This window comes from Tiliqua scincoides, chromosome 7 (assembly GCF_035046505.1).
Source record: "Tiliqua scincoides isolate rTilSci1 chromosome 7, rTilSci1.hap2, whole genome shotgun sequence".
Classification (NCBI taxonomy): domain Eukaryota; kingdom Metazoa; phylum Chordata; class Lepidosauria; order Squamata; family Scincidae; genus Tiliqua; species Tiliqua scincoides.
This window is the reverse complement of record NC_089827.1, coordinates 15,381,534-15,407,108: the sequence shown is the minus strand read 5'-3', so window position 1 is coordinate 15,407,108 and position 25,575 is coordinate 15,381,534. Positions and strand designations below refer to the sequence as shown.

General features: G+C 42.2%; 1 protein-coding gene across 3 annotated transcripts in view; it reads right to left on the bottom strand.

The window, feature by feature from the left end:
* IMMP2L (inner mitochondrial membrane peptidase subunit 2) overlaps positions 1-25,575 on the bottom strand; it is a 539,096-nt gene that overhangs the window by 493,022 nt on the left and 20,499 nt on the right. For all 3 annotated transcript variants that reach the window (XM_066634179.1, XM_066634180.1, XM_066634181.1), the window contains exon 3: positions 21,295-21,398. In XM_066634179.1, the coding sequence (XP_066490276.1) occupies positions 21,295-21,398 (104 nt within the window). The remainder of the gene's footprint in view (positions 1-21,294; positions 21,399-25,575) is intronic.

The window sequence follows — 25,575 nt, the reverse complement described above, 5'->3', positions numbered from 1 at the left end:
TAGAGAGGATTAACCAAGCCCTAAATGGAACCCGGAAAAACCCCTTCCCTTAACAACCAGTAAATTTACAAGATACAAAATGAATAATTCCCATCATGCGGTAAGTAGAGCAGCTGACACGTGTATAGGAAGATACACAACTCAACAAACTTTTATTAGGCATAGATATAGGAAGATATGTCCTGAGGCTTCAGATGGTCGTAAAAAAGATGATCCTAGAGCTAGAGGACTATACTATAGATTTGAGAAAAAGGATCCTAGCTCTTCAAAGTGAAATTTCCCACATTAGGAACATGACTTTCCAGAACAGACTAGTTCTAGATTGCATGCTAGTGGTACAATTGAGGGCGTGCGCTCTCCTTGGTACAGAATGCTGTGCCTATGACAACGACTCATCGGGTGAGATACGGCTTGAAAGTACTGAAACTCATGGCAGAGTAGCCACAAATGCAACTTATGTGTGTAAGGAAGATCCCTGGTGGAAGTCGGATCTGACTGGTTGGGTTAATGGCATAGGTCAATGATTCTCACACTTTTTGCACCAGGACTCATATTTTAGAATGAGAATCTGTCAGGACGCACCGGAAGTGATGTCATGACCAAAAGTGAGGAAAATTTTAAGCAGGAAAATTTTTAACAATCCTAGGCTGCAATCCTACCCAGGAGTAAGCCCCATTTATTATCATATACACAATAGTCTGTTAAAAGTACAGGTCTAACTTTTCCCCAAGTGCAGTCACAATCCATGGTAGCATCAAGTCTAATATATTAAAAATAAAATATTGTAATGAATGGGGACCCACCTGAAATTGGCTCGCAACCCATCTTGTGGGTCTCAATCCACAGTTTGTGAAACAGTGGGCTAGAACAGGGGTGTCCAAAGTTTTTGGCTGGAGGGCTACATTATCTCTCTGACAAAGTGTTGGGGGCCGAAGAAAAAAAACCAATTAATTTGCATTTCAAATTTGAATAAATTTACATAAATGAATACATTACAGATGGAACTTATATGAACAAATGAATTTTACTGAACTTTATAATACAAATACACATGAGAACTATAATACAGGCAAAACACATGAGAACTATGAACTTTGAGCACTATGAACAACATTGAACATTATGAACTTTGAGCACTATGAACTTTCAATGAGAGCGGTGGAGCTGTTGCCTTGATCGCAATAGTTCACTGTAATCTGGTACTAGTTTGGAGGAGCCAATGATCAGTAATGACTTCAAATGCTCATCAGTTAATGTGGACCTGTATTTTGATTTTACATATTTCATTTTTGAAAATGTCTGCTTGCAGAGATATGTTGTCCCAAAAATAGAGAGAGATCCACGAGCAAATTCTTTCAAATTTGGGAATTTCTCAGGCTGCAGAGATTTATAGAATTGTGCCAGGTCTCCTTCCTTGCTCTCAGCAGATCATTTGACTGCAATTCAATTATTTCCATTTGGAACTGACCTGGCAGTCTGTCCACGTCACAGTCAAAGGGATTCTGAAACATTTTTATTTCCTCTGCATGAGCATCCAGGTCAGAGAAGCGTTCTGTGAATTGTTTGTGCAGCTCCCTGACGTTTTCTGCAGCAAATGATGATGGAAATGCTGCTCCAGTCTCAGCCCGCAATTTTGCACAGGTGGGTAAGTGCTCCAAGTTCTGGTGTTGTACATTCCTTCCAAGGAGCATCAGTTTGGACCTGAATGTCTTCACAAGTGAGAAGACATCACTGATTAGATTGTTTTCTCTTTGCATACAGATATTGAGTTGGTTCACATGTGATATCAAATCTACAAAAAAAGCCAGTTTCATGAGCCATTCAGTGTCATATAGGCCTGGTACATGGTGATTCTTCTGTAGCAGAAATAATTTTATTTCCTCTCTGAGCTGGAAAAAGTGCGAGAGGACCTTCCCACAACTGAGCCATCTGACTGCTGTATAGAAGGGCAAGTCTATGATCTCTGAATCAGTCTCCTTCAGGAACTCACGAAATTGGTGATGAATCAGCCCATGAGATCTTATGTAATTTATTGTCTCTACCACAGGTTTCAGAACACAAGTCATGTCCACATATTTTACACACAGTGCTTGCTGATGGATGATACAATGCAGAAACATAGGCTTTGATAGTCCACTACTCTCCACTCTTCTTGTTTTTTGTCCAACCAACCCTTTCTTCACCCCAGACATGTTCTTTCCTCCATCAATTGTCACACATTTCAGCTTACTCCAGTCCAGTTTGCATTCTAATAAAGACTTCTCTAATTCTTTGAAGATGTCTTCCCCAGTTGTTGTGTCATGCATGCTGTGCACTGATGCCAATTCTTGAGTCACATTAAATTCGCTGTCGACACCACGGAAGAACACCAGGAGCTGTGAGGTGACACACACATCTGTAGACTCGTCAAGAGCCAGAGAGTATACCTGAAACTGGTCTGCCTTGTCTACAATTTGATGGACAATGTTGTTTCCAATATCTTCTAATCTTTGCGTTACAGTACTTCGTGACAGACTCACCATGTTGTAAGCACTTTCAAAACCTGGGTTTATCTCTTCCACCATATCCACTACACAGCCTTTGATTAGTTCTGCATCTGTGAATGGCTTCCCCTTTCTAGCCAATCTGTAGGTCACCTAGTAACTGGCCTTGGTCAGAGCTTCATTCTATGTTCTCCTATGCGTGAACACAGCATGCTGTGACTCCAAATTTCGTTTGAGTTGCTCCAGTTTCTCAGAACGCTGTGCTCCTGTGTATTGCGAGTATGTCCTCTCATGCTTGGTCTCATAGTGGCAACGCAGATTGTATTCCTTGAGAACAGCAACGTTCTCATTGCAGATAAGGCACAGAGCTTTCTCATTGCAGTGTGTGAAAAAGTACTTGGTGCTCCACTCTGGGTTGAAAATACGGCCCTCGTTGTCCACTTTTCTCCTCTTTCTATCCATACCTGAGGGAAGTAATGAGACAGCAGTATTAGTAATGTCACTGATGTGTGTGAGCTCTCTCTTTCTCACTCACACACACACACACACACACACACACACACACACACACAAACGCAAGAACCTACCTCTTGGCCAGGAAAAAGCATACAGACAAAGCCGGAAATACATGGAGACATAAGCTGACTCTGAGGCAGGATGCCCCCACAGATATAACTTGTTCAGAAACAGGCAGGATGTGCCCTGAAGCACACACCTTTTGGCAAAGAAGAAAAAAGAAAAAAGTCAAGGAACACATGGAAACATCAGTGACAGAATAGTGGAGTTACATACACATTTTGCTGCACAAAACACCACCCCTAAAGAAAGAGAATTTTAAAAAAATTATAAAAGCAGATATATCTGAGGGAAGAAATGGGAAACACCAGAGGGGGTGCTGCCCACCGCACATGGCCACAGCAACTGAGCAAGCATTTTAGAAACCAGAGGCAGACAATGCAGGGCTGGTGTGCATCATTTTATCCAAGAAAAGGGGGGGGAGACAAAGGAGGGAAGCCATTGGTAAAATTCCACAACAGAGCAAGCATTTTAGAAACCAGAGGCAGACAATGCAGGGCTGGTGTGCATCATTTTATCCAAGAAAAGGGGGGGTGAAAGGAGGAGAGAAACCAGAGGTTAAAGTCCACAACAGAGCAAGCAGTTTACAAACCAGAGGCAGACATTGCAGGGCGGGTGTGCATGTTTTATCCAGGAAAAGGGGGGGTGGAAGGAGGAGAGAAACCATTGGGAAAGTTCCACAACAGAGCAAGCACATATTTTGGGCAGGAAGGTTGCAGGCAGCAGTAAATAAAGAATAAAGTATTTCTAAATGGGGACTCACTCTTTGTTTCGAACCAAAGGAGGGAGCTTTGTAGGTGAGAGTGGTGGCTGCTGCTGCTGCTGCTTCTGTTGTGGTGCTCGCCAGCTCTCCCTGGCACGTGCTGCTGCTGCTGTGTACAGGCGGTGGAGCAGTCTCTCTCCTGGTGCCTGGTCTCTTCACAGGTGCCCGCTGCTTCGTACAGTTGGCGGTGGCGGCAACTTTGCTGCTGAAGCGCCTGCCTGCCTGCCTGGCTGGCTGCTCGCTCGCACGCTCTCCCGCCCACCCAACCTCCCTCGTGGAGGTGGCGAGCAGGCGCTCTGCCTCTTCCTGCTGCTTCAGGCTCCACGTGTTAACCGGGAGCCAGGCAGGGAGAGACTCAGCTTGTGCATGGGCACAAGTGCTTTCAGTGTTAAGGTAACGCGAGACCTGCAAGTCTCGCGTTACTTTAACGCTATAAAAGGCCCTGCACAGTTCGCAAGGCTAGTCTTTCCCTCGCTGCCGGCAGCGAGGGAAAGACATATCGTGAGCTCACTGGGGCAGCGTGGGCCACCGTGATTCTTCCGCGGGCCGTGTTCCCATTGGAGGTGCACAACCCACCTGGGGGTGCATGGGGACGCACCGCGGGCCACAAGTGGCCCGTGGACCGGGGTTTGGGCAACCCCTAGGCTAGAAGTTAAAAGCAAATTGGTTTCAAGTACAAGTGGTGGCAAGGAGTGATCAGCTTCAGAGATTAAAGACTGATCATATAAAGCTACCATTTTCAACCACTGTGCCATGGCAAAGTGGTGTGCCATGAATGGTCTGCAGGTGAGCCGCGTGAGTTTGGGGTTGGGACATTTATTGGTAGGGCCATTGGGGGCTGTGAGCCCCCCACCAAAAGCATGATGTGCCTTGTCAACTGTCAAAAAGCTGATGGTGTGCCCTGACTATTTTAGTACTTTGTCAGTGTGCCACTAGGTGAAAAAGGTTGACAATCACTGATATGGAATTATGGACAGCCTGTTTGGGGAAGAAGGGGAAGCTCTTCTGCTAGAACTTCACTGTCGTTTGTTCTGCAGTGCACGGCTGAATAAAACATACATTAAAGATATTGCTGGTGTTGTCACTCTACAGTTGGACACAAACCTGAGACCCCTTTGAGGTCTACATCTAGGGAAGGAGTCTACAATACGTAACATTAGGAAGATTAGTTGAGTCTTAAACCTCAGTGTTGCTGTATACTCTGGTAGCATGTGTCTGTGACAGCAGTACGCCACCCTCACTACATTCAGCCAATTTCTCAATTCTGTAAGCTTATTCCACTGAGAAGAGGCTGTAGGGCTTATAAATTTGTTTAATATATTCTGAACATAATAGGTTGCACTGACGTTCTGCTTAAAAAAACAGAGCTGGAAAGAGAAAAAGTCTGCTCTGAACAAATGGAAACAAAGTTTGGAAAATAATACATGCCAACTGTTCTTTTAAAGTTGTGATCTGTGCACCTGTACAGAAATTTATTGCACATATTTTATCTTATTATCACTATTTAAAACAGAATTAATAAGCTCTCTCAAATACATCACCCAAGAGTCAACTGGTGTATGTGTGTTTTCTTCCCCCCCCTATAAATTTCCAAGAAGAAAATTTTGAAAGAAAACCTATCCTAGAATAACTTAAAATCAAAAATAAACTAGTTCCTGAGAATGCAAACAAAAAGAAAACTTTTTCCAGTATAATTCATGGAGATACTGAGTTTTCCCCCCAAATCCATGGTGAAGACAAAAACCAATGTAACTTTTTATGTATCACAAATATCCACACCCTTTGTAAGGTGTATACTGTTCCTCACATACATGCAGTACTTAAGGGCCTTTAAATGTTTGAAGTGGGGGAGGGAAATGGTGGCAGAATGCCTCAAAGTGCAACACCACCCCCCACATGTGGAGAGCCCGGAAACCCCCTGGAGCACCAAGAGGGGTGTGCACCAGCCACTCCATTAAGCTACGCCACTCATCCTTGGGTGACTTTGGGCCAGTCGCTATCTCCTCAGCCTCATCTACCTCACAGGGTTGTTGTGAGGACAAAAGGAAGGAAGGCAGGAACTATGTGCTCCGCCCTGAGCTCTTTGGATGAAGGGCAGTATTCAAAAATGTGAAATAAAAATTTCTCTTGGCAAAGAATGGATGCTTAAATGATGGAAAGGGTTCAGGAAGGGATGACACATAAAGGCATCAGGGCCTTCCGTTTTCTCAGTCTAAGTAGTAGCAGAGGGTAGAGGAATGAAGCAGTTCCAATGGCTTAGCTCTTTCTAAAACAGAAGCTCACTATGCACTACGCACACACTGTGCGCCCTTTCATTTCTCTAGATCAGAGATCCATTACTGCAACGCTCTATGTTCTCAAACCCAATCTCTGACAACTATATTTTCATTCATTGAAGAGACAGGTGTGTAACATTTTCTATTTCACTGAGCTCTTCTATGAGATGTTATATGTTCTACAAACAGCAAGGCTACAGCAGAATGAATTGAGAACTTTAAGAGGAAGGTCATCAGCTGGAGTAATTTAGCATAGCCTCGGCGATTCCAGGGAAACTTCAAATTTATGCCAGTTCAGATTTAGCTCATAAAGTTGAAGAGACGATCCCACAGGAGCTTTTTTCAACCATCACAAACATCCACTAGGCTGTCAAACATGTTCAAGCTACACCAAGGCAAAACTAAGTTTGAGGAACCAAATGATGCTCACGGCATTTTATCAGATTATATTTTTGTTGTTATCTACAAACAACACTGGGGTTTCACTAAACTGCATTCTGGTATGGAGAGTTTTATTCTATGGAAGGAGATTTAAAGTGATTCTGCTCAAAGAAATTTTCCAACCCAACCCCCCCTCCCTCCCCAAAAGTAAAATGGGTGTGTAAGTTGCACCGGTATAGATGAGATCACTCCATGGAGTCCACATGCTAGTGTTGATCATTATACCAGAATTATACCTCACAGATAATGATGACTGGAGAACAAGCCTAAAAAGGAAAAGTTGAAGGAATTTGGTATGTTTAGCTCAAAGAAGAGGAGACTCAGAAGGGATATGATAATGCTCTACAAATACCTGAAGGGCTGTCATATGGAAGAAAGGACAAATGTTATCTCAACTATTTCTGAGAACAGGACTACATCCAATGGCTACAAACAGCAAGTGAGGAGATTTCGGTTGGACATTGGGAAGAAATCATTTGAGGGTAAGGACGGTTCGGGAGTGGAACAGATTGCCAAGGGAAGTGGATTCTCCCTCATTGGATATATTCAAGCAGAAGCCTGACAGGCAACTGCTGGTGATGCTCTAGGAGGAACTCCTGCTACAGGTAGAGGATGGACTAGATGACCTTCTAGACTCCTTCCAAGATTCTATGATTTTTCAAGAAGAAAATATAGTAAATAGATAGAGTTAACCCTAGTTGCTCAGTTGTCAACTGCAATACCACTGAGTTCCCCTCCTGGCAAGAGTTGCACGGCTCCAACAGACGTCATCACATAATTAACACGTAATATGGCGTCCACACACTCAGAAAGCCCCCAGGGATCACGAAGTGGAGCAAGGTGAAATCTGAACAAGCCAACCCACTGAATCAGCCTGAAGTGGGGGAGGATGGTACTACATGAGAGCATATAAAAACATTTCTCAAAGAAGAACAAAACTGTGATACAATAGCAGTTCTCAGCACAGAAACAGAAGCACTGAAAATCAGACGACATATAAAGCAGGACTAAAACTAATAGGTTGAGGATACGGAAGCGGCATGTGTTTAGCCTGAAGTTACACTTTGAGCTACGTAGTGAACTAAATACACACTGCTTGTTTTATGACTACCACCAGCTTTCAAATGTGAGCCATCAGTGGCACAACTACTTTCAGAACAAGACACAGCACCCCAAGGGCCCCAGCAAGGTATGTACTGCTGAATACAGTACCCGGAGCAGACAATATGCGCTGCACTGCAATATAAATGATTGCTAGAAGAAATTTCTAGAACACAACCCCAGGAGACCTTTTATAAATTGTGAGATGAAGAGTCCCTTCAACTTTAAATTTCCCTTGGTGGTTAACTGTTGCTGTATTAGCAGAACCTGTGAACTGAAAACGCTGCTGAGTTGCTGTGCATATCATTACATCCTCTATTCCTTTCTACTAGAACACATTGCACACAAACAACATTCTTTCAAAACCCACTCAAACACATTTGGGAGGCAATTTGAACACTCCTGTCACTTAATCATTTATCAGACACAGGATGTATCCATCTGTCAATCAAAGGACAAATATGGATGCTTTTTAAAGATGCAAGGCAAACTTCGGGCAACTCATACCGAGAGGCTCATGTAGAAGATCTGTACAGGTCCGGACTGATTATCCACAGATTCAGGACCCACAGTTCTATCTAATCAAGGGGTTCTGAACCCACGAGTTCAGCTGGACCCAGTCCTCTGAATGTGCAGCTCCAGTTGTGTTTGAAGAATTACAAGGTGCCTGACCCACAGATTTCATAATCAGCTGATTTTGGCATCCATAGGGGTTCCAGGAATGAAACCTCCACGGGTGCCGAGGCACAACTATTTAAAAATTGCAAATCCCACATCTCACATTTTGACACAGTTGTAAGCAAAATTATGAACGTTAAAACAATCAACATAATGGAAAAGGAAAAACTGTGGCTCTGTTTTTGCATATCTTGGAGTCTCTCTTGTCCATCAACAATCCACCCAATAAAAATCTAACACGGCAGTGATGTTTCTGTGATACCCTTGCACTCTTGATTACATTGCCCGCAGACAGTCATAGAATGCTATAGGGTAAACAAAGCAACAGAAACCTGTCTGGTTCAGCTTTCACGGACCATTTCAATAACGGATGGATTTGTTTCAATAATGAATTGAAGATCTATACTTCATGTTTACCTTTAACTGCCAATGTGACCAGATGATAACATATGATCAGGAGGGCATAAACCCAAGTGAGATGGGTAGCCCCATCCAGAGCAAATTTCACTGTGCCAATGCAGCGGTACTGGCAAGGTGTGCGCTGCAGTCGACAGGGGAATTTAGCAGGCAGAAAGCCTCTTCAAGGTAAGGGAAAGTTTGCTCCCTTATACTAGGGAAATCCAGCCTACGCAACCAACTATTCCTCATTGACCCACGTCAGCAGATCAGGCCTGGGAAGGGGGATAGGATACAGTGCACACAGGAGCCACCAATCCCACCCCTCCCAGGCCCAGGAGAATAGGCAGCTAAGGGCCCAATCCTATCCAATTTTCCAGTTCCGGTGCTGCTATGCCAATTGGGCATGCACTGCATCCTGTGTTGGGGGGGCAGTCTCAGAGGCCTCCTGAAGGTATGGGACCATTTGTTCTCTTACCTGGAGGCTGCAATGCAGCTGCACCAGTGCTGCAAAGTTGGACAGGATTGGGCCCTAAGTTACAGATAAATGGTTGATCTTGAATCAAAGAATGATTACGGTATTAAGGCTATTTCCTTTAGGCTGGGCACCTGCTAAAACCGGTTCCTATTAAGATGCTTTGTGTGTGTTCTATCAAAGCAGCTAATGAGCCTCAAGACCAGATTTCAGTCTAATGCATAAATGGCTGTCAAGTGATAATGATTCTGATGCAGAGCCGATAGCTTATTAAGTTTGAAATCATTTTATGTTGGTCAAATTGCAAAACGTCCCTGTGAACATATAAGAACTTTTCAAACATATCTGAATGAAAAAATTAGCTGATAACTTCTACAGACACACTTATGTTTCTTGACCCCTAATTTCTTCCAGAAGTGTTGGTAGTGTGAAAGGATATTAAAAATTATGCACAAAAAGTCTACCTATGGATTAAACAACAAAATAAAAGCAGTATAGGTTGAGTCTCATTTTTTGAGAGAATTCAGTTCCCAGAACTCACATGGATGGCAAAAATTGCATTAAAGCAAATCAGTTTAAAAACAATGTTATCATTCTTTCACAAGCTCAGGGGGAAGGGAGGGGTTGCTTGCCTTGGAGTGAAGCTGTGCCTGGAGACAGAATGACTGATGGATTGTCAGCCTGCTGCCCTTTCTTGCATTAATCAGGCTATTGTTAAATGACTTTTTTCCTTTAATTTAAAGGGCCCTTCTCATCACGCTGAAATAAAATCGCAGGTGAAAAATCCGTGGATAATTAAATCTATATTTTTAACACCACATTCTGGGGTCTCCATTAGAAAACAACGGATTCCTCTAACATTTCTAAAGAGCAGAAATTGGTTTTGGCAACATTTTAGCTTAATAAACACACTCGTAACAATTCAGAGCTCTGTTCATGTAATTAACAGATTTTAATGACAGAATTTGTTCTCTTTGTCAAATAAATGCTTTGTATGGGAAGAATACTGAGTCATTTGGTGTACAGAATATTTGTGCATTTTGCTTGTCCACAAATGGCTTCCTGGTTTAATAGCTTAAATGCTATCACAGCCAGCTGCAGCTGACCTCACAGCTTTCATCTGGGTAACCAGCTTCCCTTAGGCCAGTTGAGTGATATTATGAGCAATCATAAATATTAAAAATTGCAGGATGTACCATTTAGAAACCCTTCAATGAGTTATACTTCAGCCAAGCATGTCAATTCTGCTTACACATCAAAAGCATTTACAACGAAAGGGTGCAGCTGAAAAGAGAGAGTGCGCTCATGAGCATCGCTGACTTTTTTTACCGTGTGTGTCAGGGCATACAACTGAAGTTTTAGTAGTGCAAGAGAACTGGCTCCTTCCACAGAGGAAGTAACTGAAAACTTGGACAGAATCAACACTGTATATTGTGTGATGACTGAAAATGTGAAATGTTTTTCCACTGCAATGAAGGGCATTGCCAGGTCAATTTACAACAGGGGAAAATATACATATATTAATATGTATTATTACATATAATAATATTTAAATATACATACATATAATATATATAATATGTATATAATATTTACATATATATACACATATAAAATATACATATATATGTATAAATATATATATGTATATAAATATATGTGTATATAAATATACATATATACATATATGTATATGCATTATGTATAATACATATAATTTATTAATGTATTAATATATAATACATATAATATGTTATACGTATAATACACACACACACACAAGTGAAAGATCAATGGTACACAGGGCTTTTAATTAATGTCTACAGCAGCTATTTTCAACCACTGTGCAGTGGTACATTGGTGTGCCATGAACGGACACCGTGAGAGCCTGGGGGAGGGGTATTTCTTAGTAGGGCCATTGAGAGATGTGAGCCCCATGCCAGCAGTGTGGTGTGTCAATTGCCCCCCCCCAAAAAAAACCCTGATGGTTTGCCTTGACAACTTTAGCTTTTTGTCAGTGTGCCATGAGATGAAAAAGACTGAAAATCGTTGGTCTGCCTATGGTGAAACAACTTCCAGTGCAAGAATTGCATACTAGGGTAATGGCCCTGCACTTAGGAACTTAAGAATTAGACACTGTATTATTTTCAAGCAAACAGGGGCCTCATTAAAAAAATACATGCACACTCATCATAATTTCCATGTGTATTTCTATGTAGAGTACCAGGCATCCATATTGTTTGTTCTTGCAAATATCACTCAGTTGGAACAGTCTGTCAGAATTTCTATCTGGCCACAAAGCTTTAAATATTGATTTTTCTTTTTTAAACATCTTGTTCTCAAGTGGCCATTGCCCTTGGTGTGTGTTTGTTTCCCTAGAATAATAGCATAGTACATTACCACGTTACAGGAACATGGTGAAAAACTGAAGATTAAATGCTTAGTTACAAAACAAGGTCATAAAAACTTTCTCGGCACCATGGAATTTAATCCAAGATGTCAAATGAGTACATACAAGAAATGACTGGAAGATGTTTTTAGGGGACATGTCTCTTTATTAATCCTCTTAAATACATCTCTGATCAGTCAGATCAATTTCCTAATTAACAGCTATTGGTGGGACCTATCATTGTATGCTAAAACTTCATATATTCACTGATTAAACCCTCCCAGTCTCCAAAAACAGGCAAAGCTATTATGGGAAGCAACTTGATGGCATACAAAATCTAACTGTGTTGTCATTTATTAGAATAAACTATGCATATATTAAGAAAAATGTTCCTTGGTCATCACAATTCAATTCAAATTGTGCTGTTGCTTTTGTTCACTGTTTTTAACCTTTATTCCAACCCATTGCCTGAACAGAACATTACAGAGACCTAGAAAGCAAATAACTTCAACAGATTTTATACATGTGATGACACATTTAACCTGAAACATTCAGGTCCGTCCCACCTCTTCCCAAAATCTGCTTTTCTTCAGGAGAAAAACATTCTGCACAAAAAGTGAAGAGGCTGTAGAATGCTAACATCTGCACATACCAATGAGGGTTTTCTAAAAAAGAAAACCAGAAACCGAGTTCTCAGGTGGACAAGTGGAGAACGAGATTGTGAAAAGATCAAGTAGTGAGAAGAGACTCTTTCGCTTCAAAGTATGTCCTAATTAAGGATAATATTAATTTGCATCACCTGGAAACACTTGGCTGACAATGTACAAGAGTACAGTGGACCCTCCTCATCCATGGGTTTGGAACCAGCAGGTTTGAGGGCCCCACCAAACCTCCATGATGCTACCAGAAGAGCCTTCCAGTCATGTCCAAGGGGTGTTCTGAGACATGCGGAGGTCATGTGCGGCCTCTGCGTGCCACAAAATCCCAGAGGCATCCTAGAGCAGCCATTTTCAACCACTGTGCCGTGGCACACTGGTGTGCCGCTAATGGTCTGCAGGGTGACGTGGGAGTTTTGGGGAGGGTCATTTATTAGTAGGACCATTGGGAAATATGAGCCCACATCAACCGCATGGTGTGCCTTGTCAATTGTCAAAAAAAAGATGCTGTGGCTTGACAATTTTAGTACCTTCTCAGTGTGCCGTGAGATGAAAAAGGTTGAAAATCACTGTCCTAGAGGCTTCTGAGACCACTTCTGGTTCTATGAAAACCAGTAGTGTGTCTCAGAAGCCTCTGGGACATGTTCGGAGTCGCACAGAGGCTGTGCATGACCTCTGTGCACCTCAGAACATCGCTGGATGTGTCTGGATGGCACTTCTGGTCATGTTCGGAGGTCCTCTAATGAACCCCTGGCAGATTTTGTTACCTGCGGATTTGGTATCTGTGGGGGATCTCAGAACAGAACCCCAGAAGATACTGAAGTCCCACCTGTATTCTCAGTAGCTTAGCCTTCATAAAAAGAACAAATCCTGTATTGTGGTGACACTCTTGCTGTAAATCTAGAAAAGCCTGTCAAGCTAGCTATGACTTTGTTTCCAAAGACTAGAAAAAAGCATTTTAAAAATAAAATTCAGCAAGCTTGGGGGAGAAAGATTTTTGATTGTGAACTGGACATATGGCAACGATGTTTATGATGAGATGCTTTTTATAAAAATGGATAGTTTTAAATCATTTTCATGTTATTTTTATACCAATCATTTTCCCATCTTATGTTGTCAGTCAGCCCAAGGACTCTGAAAGACCATGTTTGGGTGAGATATGACACACATTTTCAGAAACATATATTTGAAGACAATACATTGTAAATACAGGCTGACATTCAATACTCATGGATTTGATTATCTGCAGGTTCCGAACCCACACATTGACCTGACCTGGGCCCTCCGAATGCAACTGAATCTGTGCTCAGGTTGCATCCAGAGGGTATTCAGAGGGCCAGAAATCTGCACATGGCTTCCCCAACATTCTCAGAATGCCTATTTCAGGCAAAAAAAAAGGCAACTTCCAGTTTCTCAGGGGAAGCCAGAAGTGACGTTTTTATACCCTTAATGCATTCTGAGGCCCGGGAAAGCCACGTGGGAAGCAGGGTTTTTGGTGCCCTTAATCCATGGGTTTGATCATCCACAGATTTTGGTATCCGTGGAGATTCTGGGAATGGAACCCCTGCAGATAATGAGGGCCCGCTGTTTATTACCTCTGCCATGTCCTGTTCATTGCTTGAAAGAAATACATAAAATTAGTGACATTTAGAAAAAAAGTATTTTTGCAGTTACAAGCATTAGGACAGCTGCAATGAGAGAAGCATGCAATCTTTGCGATCGAGAAAGAAAATATATTGCCAGCAAGCAAAGGATAATGGCATCCTGGATACCCAGGAAGCCTGCTGTTTTGTTGTGTCTGTTTAAGTTCTCCTTTATGCTCAATGCAGACTATTTTTAACTTGGTGTTGGATGTGACCTTACAGCTGAGATGCTCTGGAAACATATTTAAATGCATGATCATGCACTCTGCTCTTCAATGCTAGAGGATATTGACAACTAAAGGCTTCCTTCTTTTAAACACACACTCTCTCTCTCTCTCTCTCTCTCTCTCTCTCTCACACACACACGTGTTTGGGCACACATTTTCCAAGTTCAAACCTCAAAGCTGTTCAAAGAGTAAACTCTTTCATTTCAAATTAGAATTCCAGTTCTGTATCATTCTTTGCTTTTATGCACTGTTGCCTTATCAAGCCAAAAAAAAGGGCATTTGTTGGGCCTCTGTGAGATACAGGAAGCTGGACTAGATGGGCCTATGGCCTGATCCATGTTCTTATGAAAAAAGTCACTTCTTTATGAAAAAAAATGGGCAGGAATTAATAGAACCTTAAACTTCACCAGCTGTTTCCATCCAAGTCATCGTCCCGGCTATGCTCTGCACTTCTCAAGCTTTCTCAACAGCCGAAGTTCACCCTCACTAGCCAACTCCTCCACAGTGCTTTCACAATGCACTCCCTCATAGTACCTTTGCAAGGTCTGTCAGCAGCTTTTCCAGTCTCCCTTTGTTGCAGTACGCAGCCGACACCGAAGCTCCAGAGACTCAAGGTCAGGCAAGTACTCCCGGGAAATAAGGAGACACACAGCAGTTCCACCACCAGATGTTCCTTTACTTGCAGTATGTACAATATTTACAGTTCAAAGGCAGCTTTAGCAAGCAAACAGCACAGATAGCTCTCTTTCTCCGATCACGATCCTCACCGAGTAGCTTCCCACAGACACTCCACATAACATCTCCCACACAGCAGCTTGCACTGGCTGCAGTATATACTGGCACTGGCCAATCAGAGGCAAGCTACAGTCTGGTGATCCTATGCCTCACCATCCGGTGACACATCGGGTGACCAGGTATTGCATCAGCCACTCCCATGATGCTACACTGTATGCAGGCCAAGACATCAGGGCCTTGCTCTATCCAGCCTGCAAATTCTCTACAGGCCTGGGGCATATAGCATAACACCCTTCCATATCAGTAGGGTTCCTGATACCTCCATTGTGATTCCAATACTGATCTAAGTACAGGTAAAGACTTCTATCCCCATTGTAATTCCTGACAGCATGCTCATATAATGTGAGTGATGTGACTCTCAATGGTACAAGACATGTGTACACATTACATGAATAAATTGTATAAGCACATACATGGTTGTATTTATTTAATTTTTACCCTGCCTTTCTCCCCACAATGGGGCATCCAAGGAAGGGGAGCCACGTGGGAAGAAGTCATTACACATACTTCCATCAGTGATGGCAACCATACAAGTTAAGATATATATATAAAGGGGATCCGTGTTCATTACTGGGTGGCTAAGCAGCACAAAGGCTTCTGAATAAAAATAGTAACAGCTCCATTTTTTTCCTCCTACATTAAACTGGATATATATGTTGGCAATTTCCTGCCTTGATGCAATTTTGAGAATTCCTAAAGAGCACACCATCATTTTAGCATAGAAGATAGAGATTACAGAGGAACAGATGGCAGACTCTTGAAAGAAACAGGGTGGGTGGCTAGATGTATTTAATTTAATGTTTCAAGAAATTTAAATGATCGACTTTAAAGCTAGAAATCTCATAGGTCAGGGGTGCTCAATAGGTGGATCGCGATCTACCGGTAGATCGCGAGGCAAAATGAGTAGACCGCGGAGTGCCGACCCCCCCTTCAGGTGCCTCTGGGAGGAAACGCCGGGAGTAAGGCCCATTATACTCAATGGGGCTTACTCCCAGTTAAGTGTGGCTAGGATTGCAGACTCACAGCCTAATCCTAGGCATGTGTACTCAGGAGTAAGTCCTGTTATATTCAGTGGGGCTCAAGGTACACCAACATACATTGTACACATAAATGTTATATGTTATGATGGCGCGAACATTGTAAAAAACACTCTGGTAGATCTCCGGGCCTTGCTGGGTTTCAAAGTAGCTCTCGAGCCAAAAAAGTGTGAGCACACCTGTCATAGGTTCTTTTTGGTCTCATAGACCTTTTCTATGCCAAATTTGAAAATGCTTTTTTAAAAGATAGAGCAGTATAGCGCACAAAAGTTTGGTCAGGTTTGATTCTAATTACAAATCTTACACCAAGTGGACAAACGACTGCTACACATTTATAGCAGAAAATACTTGGGCAATGGACTGTGCTACACATAACAGAAGGTCTGAAAATTGTTAATTTTGTCCCCCAGGCAGTGAAGCCACCAATTCAAGATCATGCTTCTAGCCAGGGAACATGTGATAATGGATAAGAATGTAACAGGCATCAAAGACAATTAGGCACATCCAGACTACTCTTTTGAATGCCTACTAACTACAATGATTGTGGCATACATCCTGTCTCAGCTGTTACCCAGAATAAAATGCCAGATTAAAAAAAAGGCAGCCTGGATGTCATTGCCACTTGTGATGATGACATTCATATGTCATTTAAAACATTCGGAGACCGAGTGATGTTTAGATTCAGTAAACTATTAACAGCACAATCCTATGCATGTCCACGCAGAATGTGTTCAATGGGGCTTACTCCCAGAGTATACAGAATTGCATTCTCAGTCCACATGGTTTAATCCACCAAAAACTCTTAACTGCTTATGCTTCCTTCCGAAGAAATGGCTTCTAGTTGATGGCTTCTGGTCCATGCATTACCTGTGTAGTCCCAAACCAAAGCTTTGTTCTCATGACAGTTCTTGTTCAGTCGTATTATTTCTTTCTTTCTAAATCGACATTGCTGATTTTGAATAAATAATTTTGTCTAATAAAGAGCAGAGAAGTGGGGGAACAGTTGTTTACTGTATAATTATTGATCAGCCATCTGTCAATTGGCTTCAGGAAGAGGGCAAAACAGTTGCTTTAGCAACTCAAGTCAGCTTAGAAAAAAACAACTCTTTCTTTTTAGCACATGGAAGTATTCTGGAAAACGATAGACGCTTTCACCGATCAATATCCCACTCTCTACAAAATACCTTTATTTTTAGACAAGTTTATTCAATAGGTCATTAAAAACTAGCTACCTAATGTTCACTGAGTATTTACTTTAAAAAATAATAAAGATGAAAGCATGGTATGATTAGGAAGTTGGTACTTCTGCCAAATTAGCTATAATGGAATAGTACTACACAACATTCCAGTAGCATATAAACCAGCAATTTGCAAGAAACAGTGAAGATATCAGTATATGAGTTACAAGCTGGGATTTCCCCAGTTCAAATCACACATCAGGAATGAACTTCATAGGTTACCCTAGGATGCAATCCTAAACATTGCTGCAAAGGCAGTAAGCACCACTGAGTTACTTCCAAGTAAATATGCACAGAATTATTCTGTGACAGCCCAACCCTATCCTTTTCTCCACCATAGCATGCAGCCACAACAAAACAGGCCATGCTGCGGTGGGGAGATGATCTGGAGGCATGGAAGAGTTTCCCTTACCCCTCCATAAGCACCTTGACTGCCAATCAGTCTCCTCAGACCTGTGCCAGCTCTTTGGCTGGTGCATGTCCAAGGAGACAGACATATTGGCTAGATCCACAGGGGACAGCATCTGGTGCAAGTCACTCACTCCAGGTGCCACTCCTCCCACCTTCAACACACCCCATCCCTTCCTAATCATCCCACCTCCTGCCCCATTTCACCGACCCCACCAGCTTACTAGTGTTGGCGGGGCTCCTCTTCACCATGCATGAAGTTCTCCCTACCATATGTGGTGGGCGCCCAAAAGCACACGGTTTCTATTTTTCTATTTGTATCCGAATAGGATTAGGCCATTAGTCCTACAAATACTTCTCAGCTTCAGTCTATCATCCACAGCGAGGGGAGATAATAACCCACTTTAAGGGGGTGCTGCAAGTATTATTGACAATGTGTGTGAAATTCATTGAACACTCAGGAAGATGGCAATATAAATACCGGTATAATCTAATTATCTGCAGATTTTTCACCCACGGTTTTATCTTATCACGATGAGAAGAGTCTTTAAGTAAAAGTAAAGCACTAGTTTTGTCTCCACCAGTTCTTCCTTCTTTTCCTTCAGCATGAACATTTACCATGTCTGAACTACAATCACAGAACAGAAATAAACTCAAAGAGGGAACCATATTAAATTTCAAGAGCTTCTGGCGGTGGGTAGGGGTGGAAGTGAAGTAAAATCAGCATCCCGATTTTAACCCCTCTCCCCCATGATTCCAATAAATATTCATTTTAAGTCCTCAGGAAATTACTGCTGATTACAGTCAGTGGCATTTCAATAAAATAATTATCATATGCAGCAGTTTTAATGCCAACATTTCCAGTTAAGAATTTACTAATAGGCCCTTATTTATGGATGCACTGAAAGTTAATGTTTTACTTCTAAAACATCAATAACTTATCCTACATTTTGTTGCCTAGTATTTATCACTACTAAGAGCTGCCACTGACTGGTTTTATCTGTGCAGAATTTTAATCTGACTGTGCCGTTATTGGTCCAGATTGTTTCTGTTTTGTGTTTAATTTTGTTTCTAGATTTAAAGATTTTATTATTTTTTATATTGTTTTAGTGCAGTTGTACCCAAGTTCAGGTGTCATTTTTTCATGATAAAGTACAGGGTCATCTCGCTTTACATATGTTTTAACGTTTTTAGAAGACGCACTTGTTTAATCAATACAAAAACCTAATTTACATTTGCAAAATTTTTGAAATAACATGTATATGGGCTGAGACTCACTAGCTAGCTGAGGAAGACACTTGTCTAAGCTTTATGTGAGTCAGATGGGGATGGGCTGCTTCGTCCAGCATGCAGCCTTGTACCCCTATTTGCATGCCTTCCAATAGCATCTCACAGCTCTGCTGGCACAAAAGCTCACAAGGGAGCAAGAGTGAAGATGCACAGGCATTCTGGACAACAGAGACCTGTCTGGGTGCCTCTGACACCAAGCAGCAAGGCCCAGCGGGCAGAAGCTCATTGCATCTGAACACAGGGATCCACCTCCCCTTTCAGGATCCACCACTCTGAGGGAGAGGGAAGTATCTGGTGGGGGAGGAGCTAGGAATACAAGTTCCAGAAGAAGTGGGTCCCACTGTGGGTGAGAGGGAATACATAAAGCAGATCAGGCCATTGTTGTTCACTAATGAGGTGTCCACTCTAAGGGGCACCATGGGATGAACCCAGTGGACCCTACCTGTTCTCCTGGGTGCCACCATGAGATTTGCATGCTGCTATCTTGGATCTCGTGAGATCGAAGACGGCGATGCCCTGCTGAACCAGGAAGAAGAGGCTGTGGAGGGTTGTGACCCAGTTAATTTTGGGAACTACTGCCCACTCTACCATTTATATACATTCTTATTGTAAAAATATTTTTAACATGTGTTTTTGAGATACATGCTGTTAAAAAAAAAATGTATACCCTATGTAAAACAGGAGATGCCTGTATAATTACCAAATAAACAGAGTAGAATATCTGAAGAATGCATTACAAGGCTTGAATTTTCACCATACTGAATTGGGAGAGGGAGAGATTCCATATTTTATTTTGTAAACTGTTGACATTTCACATTAAGTAATTAGTTCCATACAACATAAGTATTTGTACACATACATATTTTCAAATCTCTGCGTATTCAGAAGAATATTTCAGAAATTGTTTCTGCTATGACTCTATTCTGGAACTGTTATATCTCATATATTAACTATAGGGTTAAACTAGGGTATCACTACCACTACAGAAACGATTCTTTATAGCAACATATTCCAGAAACACAATCATAACCCAGAAGTTTACTATCTTATGATGTTATTCCTTCAGTGACCCCTTTATCATATATATTAGTGATTTCATGGGACAGTTTCTCTCAAAATCATGATGGTCTATATGCCCCCTGTCCCGCCCCCAAAGTGCCTAGAACTGATTTTCACATGGCAATATGTAGGTACTTCTTGATAGTGACTTCCTCTGCAATATGTAGAAGGCTAAAAGAAGCAAAGGAGGACAGGGAAGGTGATTTTTGCTTGGGTCTGCTCCGATCTTTCTGCAGTGTAATTATTAATGTACTTAACTACTAGCCATCTTGCAACACCATTAGTCTGACAAGTACAAATAAATAACTGCGGCTCACCACCACAAGATCATTGTGAAGGGTTATTAACCTCTCTTATGAATAGGTCCTTTGTGTCTTATGAATAGGTTCACTGTGTCCAGTTTTGAGACCACGTCTAATTTTTGAGCCTTGTCTGACATAAGTAGCAATGGCAGCCATGTATGCCATTAAGCAATTGAAAAGAATGAGGATCACACAATCGCCATTGAAAAATGACAGAAGAGTGCCATTGAAAGCAAGCACAGCTTAATAACGCTCCATTTAAGACACTGTCCATTTCTACAACTAAACATATTTTAAAATATAGTTTTCTAATAACCAGTTGTACTGTGGAGAACTCACAAGAGAAACTAAAGACAACTTTTGATGCTCCCTGTGTACCACGTGCTTTAATTATAAAACCAAAAAACGAACTTTGTCATCGGAGCATGTGCTGTCAATTTGCTTAATGTCATTGTGTCTGTTACGCACAGTTCGACCTTCCATTAAGAGTGGAACAGTTCTTATTTATATGCTGGAGGATTGAGCAAAGAAACAGTGCCACCTGGTGGCTAATCACTCCATGATACAATCAACCAACTTTCCTCCAAATGCACCTTTTCAGGAATTACCAACTTGTTGTCCACTTTTACAACTGTGACTGTCATACCTATTGAAATGGCACACATGACACCAACATTACTCCAGAGCAGATGACCTGGAATTTCGCAAACATCTCTAAAGCTTTATTCTAGACAACTCCACACTCAAGGCCCATCTTCTAATGTTGCTGCTGACCTCCAACTATTATTACCCATTCAGTTATCATTAATCGTGCTAGACTGGCATGTCTAAACACTACTGGTGCGCAGACGTTACAATGGTACCTGCATAGAAACAAATCCTTTGAAGATATTCAGAGATCAAAACATAATAGCCCTTTGGTTATTCACTCAATAAAGCAGCGTCATGCTCACATCTGTAGCCATAACTGCATAAGGTCATAACAAATGAAACCTTCTGAACTTCGTTAATAAGCCAGAGAAGAATCACAAATATACAGAGACTGATTTGGAGTTACTCACACCAGTGAAACTATGTCTCCGCGTTGCACTTCGTAATTTCTAATACTCCAGTGGTTTAAAAGTACCACATCAGATGCTTGTCTTCCTCCTGGATTCAAAGATGGCTGAGAGAGGGGGGAGAAAAAACCAGATTCAGTAAAACAGTATGAAGAGCAAAAAAAAACAACAACAAATTCACCCATTTGCAGGGTCTAAGAGTTCAGGTGTACAGGAAGATCTCTATCCATATGTATCATCTACCTGCGCACACAGTTGGCGTTTTAAACTGCAATTATTTTATTTAAGTAATATTTTTATGTCATCCATCATTTGCATGTGCACACTTTCGCAAGTGAATTTTTTTTGTTTTTATTTCATTTTCACTTTCACCTTCCTCCAAAGAGCTCAGGGGGAATATACATAGTCCTTCTGCTCCTTTTTGTCTTCACAACAACCTTGTGAGGTAGGTGAAGCTGCGAGATAGTGACTGGCCCAAGGTCACCCAAACAGGTTCATTGCTGAGTGGGGATCTGACCTTGACCTTCCAGGTACAAATCCAACTCCTGAACCACTACACCAGGGGTGCTCATACTTTTTTGGCTGGAGAGCTACTTTGAAACCCAGCAAGGCCTGGAGATCTACCAGAGTTTTTTTACAATGTTCGCGCCATCATAACATATAACATTTATGTGTACAATGTACGTTGGTATACCTTGCATAATCGCATGAGCCAATATTGCACAACACAACACAATTAACTATAAACATTTTTTGTAATTACTTGAGTTTACTTTGATGACTTGCACTGAAGTGAATCAGCCAAGGATGCATAGTCCAGATAGTAGCTGCTGACAGCCAGCCTCAAGCACACTTCCAAATGTTCATCGGTCATGGTGGAACGGTACTTGGACTTAATGATCTTCATGTAGGAAAAGGCTGACTCACATAAATAAGTGGAGCCCTTCCTGCCTCAGCTGCTCTTATATCCCTGAGGGCCCTATTGCCTTCAAGTGGCTGCAGCTGCGCAGCACACTCTGCTGGATGCCCAGGCCTTACCCTTAAAGGGGCCACTGCTGACACCACATCTACCTCCTCACCAGATCTTCCTTGATTCCAATACAAGTGGGGGGGGGGAGCAGATCTCTATATAGACCAGTGCAAAAACAAGGGAAAGGTGTGGGGGAGGGAAGATCTCTATATAGACATCACAGCAAGAGCAGTGCAAAACCCCTTGCACACAGAACCAACAGATGGAAGTGGGGGGGGGCAGATCTCCATACATACCAGTGCAAAACAGGGGAAAGGTAAGTCATCCCCAGGAGAGTCAACGGGGCTCACTCCCAGGGATGCGTGGACAGGAGAGAAGCCTGCCAGCGGCTCCTCTCCAGGACTACTCACGAGTCAGCCCCAGTAGAGTCAACAGGGCTCACTCCCAGGGATGCGTGGACAGGAGCTCATTCCCAGGAATGCGTCACTCCCAGGGTGGGGCTCACTCCCAGGAATGCGTGGACGGGAGAGAAGACTGCGATCTACTCATTTTGCCTGGCGATCGACTGGTAGATCCCGATCGACTTATTGAGCACCTCTGCACTACACCATGCTGGCTACATGAGAGCTGAACAGGGGTGGGGGGAGCAAAAGCTTCCAGGTGGGAAACTGGCTCCTACATGTGCACAGCTTGCTTTGAAACTGGATTTGCTAATCTGCACCTTTGCGCCAATCACATCAAGTTGTTCTTTACTCTCAGGCTGGCTGCTGAAGAGACACTTTTATTTATTTGTTGGAGAGAGCCACTGATAAGGAGAAGCAAAAACAATTTCTGCACTGCACACATATATCTTTTGACCACACTCATCGTTAAGGACACAGGGATTTTTACTGCTCAATTTAACCAAGTCAAGTATATAGAAAGGGACATACTGTATAATGAGGTCTAGATTTATAAAATGATGTTAAAGCTGTTAAGCACCAGTTATTGGAAAATATGACAAGTCTCTTGTACAACAGATTTCATTGCTGTATGTCCAACTACATATAGCTGTAACTGCTGTAACTACATATACAACTCACGGACACAAAATAAAATATTGAATACCCTAGTAGCAAACATGATTTATGGGAAAAATCTAATTGATTTTGGGGAGTTTTTGTTAAAAATTGTTGTTCTATTTTCCCTGGAATATAATGTTGCAATATTACAAACAAATAAGGAAAACCACGGCATTAAAAATGTTGTTCCTGATCAGAAAGAAAAGGCTTTTTGGTCCAACAAACAATGATTCTATCCTAAAAACACATTTCTCATTGCTGCTCATTAATGGAAATGTTTCAAACAAAAGGCAAACCATTGTTCTAAGTAACAGCCTACCACCAACCAAGACCTCCTTTCTTAAAACTCTTTTAAATCTAGGTGGGTTCCAACAGAGTGTAATTTTTAATTTTTACCCCACCAATTCCAAGGGAAGGGTGCCTTACTCAACCTTCCCCCTCCCTGAGTGTACAGTTACCTACTGTTAACTAATGGCACAATATTACTGTGCCTCTGTGATGGTGGAGCAAGCGCAGGCTGTCACAAACAGGCTATAAGTTAGTGGCACCAGCAGGAAGGCCTGCGCTGTCCTGCCAGCACCAGATCCAAGGAGTGCATGCAAAAGCAGGTAAGGCCTACTCCGAGCAGCGCAGGGGCAGGGGAAGGGCAAGGAGGGGTGTAACAAGGCAAGGAGGATGGCAATGGGAAGGGGTGGGCAGATTATGCCCAGGAGGGAGTGGGATTGGAGGCAGCAGCGCACACTGTTTCCTATCCCCCTTCCTGGGTCAGATACACTGACACAAGGTAATGTGGATTTCTACCAGCTATTTAGCAGGTACAGTTCCAAGTTGCCCCATTGCAGCAGCTTGGGCTTACCCTGGTGTAAGGATGTCCTCTTGTTCCATGGAGAACTCCAGTGCTGCAACTTCCCTCATAGGATAATGTGTGCAGGGCCTAGGAGAGGGGGAGGATGGGGGTAATTTGTACCCGGGTCCAAGGTCTAAAGGAGGTGCCATGGAGCCAAAGGAGGAGCCCCAGAAATTTCCTGGGATTTTATGTTTTCCTGTCTACTCAGACATGTTGCCTGCACGGGATGCTGGGGACACAACTGATGCCACATGGGTTGGTAGACCTAGGCTCCAAAGACTTTTCCAGCTGTCTCTACCCTCCCCATACCCTGTTTCACCCCTCCCTGCCCCTATTCTGCTTGCCCATCATGACCCTCCCCCTCTCTGTTTCACCCCTCCCTCTTTGCAAAGGGGCCCAAAAGAAACTTTGCACCCCCTGATAAAATTCCTCTCACAGGCCCTGACTGTGTAGCCCACACTGGTGCATTGGCATGGGAGAGGTTGGATAGGATTGGGCTGACAACTTAAGTAGAACTAACACCCAATAGAAATAGAGAAAAAAAAGAGAAAAGAGAGAGGAAAAAAAGGGGAATACCGCTTTAATTGGTGGTACTATGATTTAAAAAGTAAATATTTGCTGCATTACAAATAAATAAAAATTAGAAAGTCAGGCAAAAACAATTGTAGTAAACGGGTGATTACTAGAAAATTCACCATCTAGCACTACATCAAGCTAAGATCCCAGGAAATTTCTTGGCCCTCTCCTTGGTTCCTGGGCCACCTGTTTGACCCTAGGCTGAGGTACCAATTACCCCCTTTACCTCCTTCTTATGGGCCACTGGCAGGGTTCTGCAGGTGGATAGGTGGGCAGGGGATGGGACAATGCAACTTATCAAAGTCTAGAAATATCTATGAAGATAGGTAGCTGCCTATTAAACCAAACAGGACTAGTTGCTTTGATAACCAAAAACAATATATTCTGAGACTCAAATTCAAGTGTAGAAAATTTGGCCGGCTATTCAGTCCTTGCATGCTATCACTGTCTGTCTGTATGCCAAATCAGTATTTACATACTATGTTGTTACGCTAAAGAACATCATCCATAACTGATGGTGAAGTGACACAATTTTACTCAGTTAATTGCAGTGTTTTACCATTGTTGCACACCCATTCGGCTAATGAGGTTTCATAAAGCTATTTTACAAATCAAGCAGTCATTCATACTGCTCTTAAATAGCTCTTGCTCTCACCATGAAACAGAGGCTGAATTAGATTTTTGCTGGCCTTTACAATTGAAAAAAAAATTGGTAAAGGCAATGCAGTGAGTACAAATCACTCAAATTACCAAGAAAGGCATGCATTTGAATGCCTCTGTTGTCACAGAGAGAACAATACACGCATTAATGTGCCAAAGCTTGTTCAGTT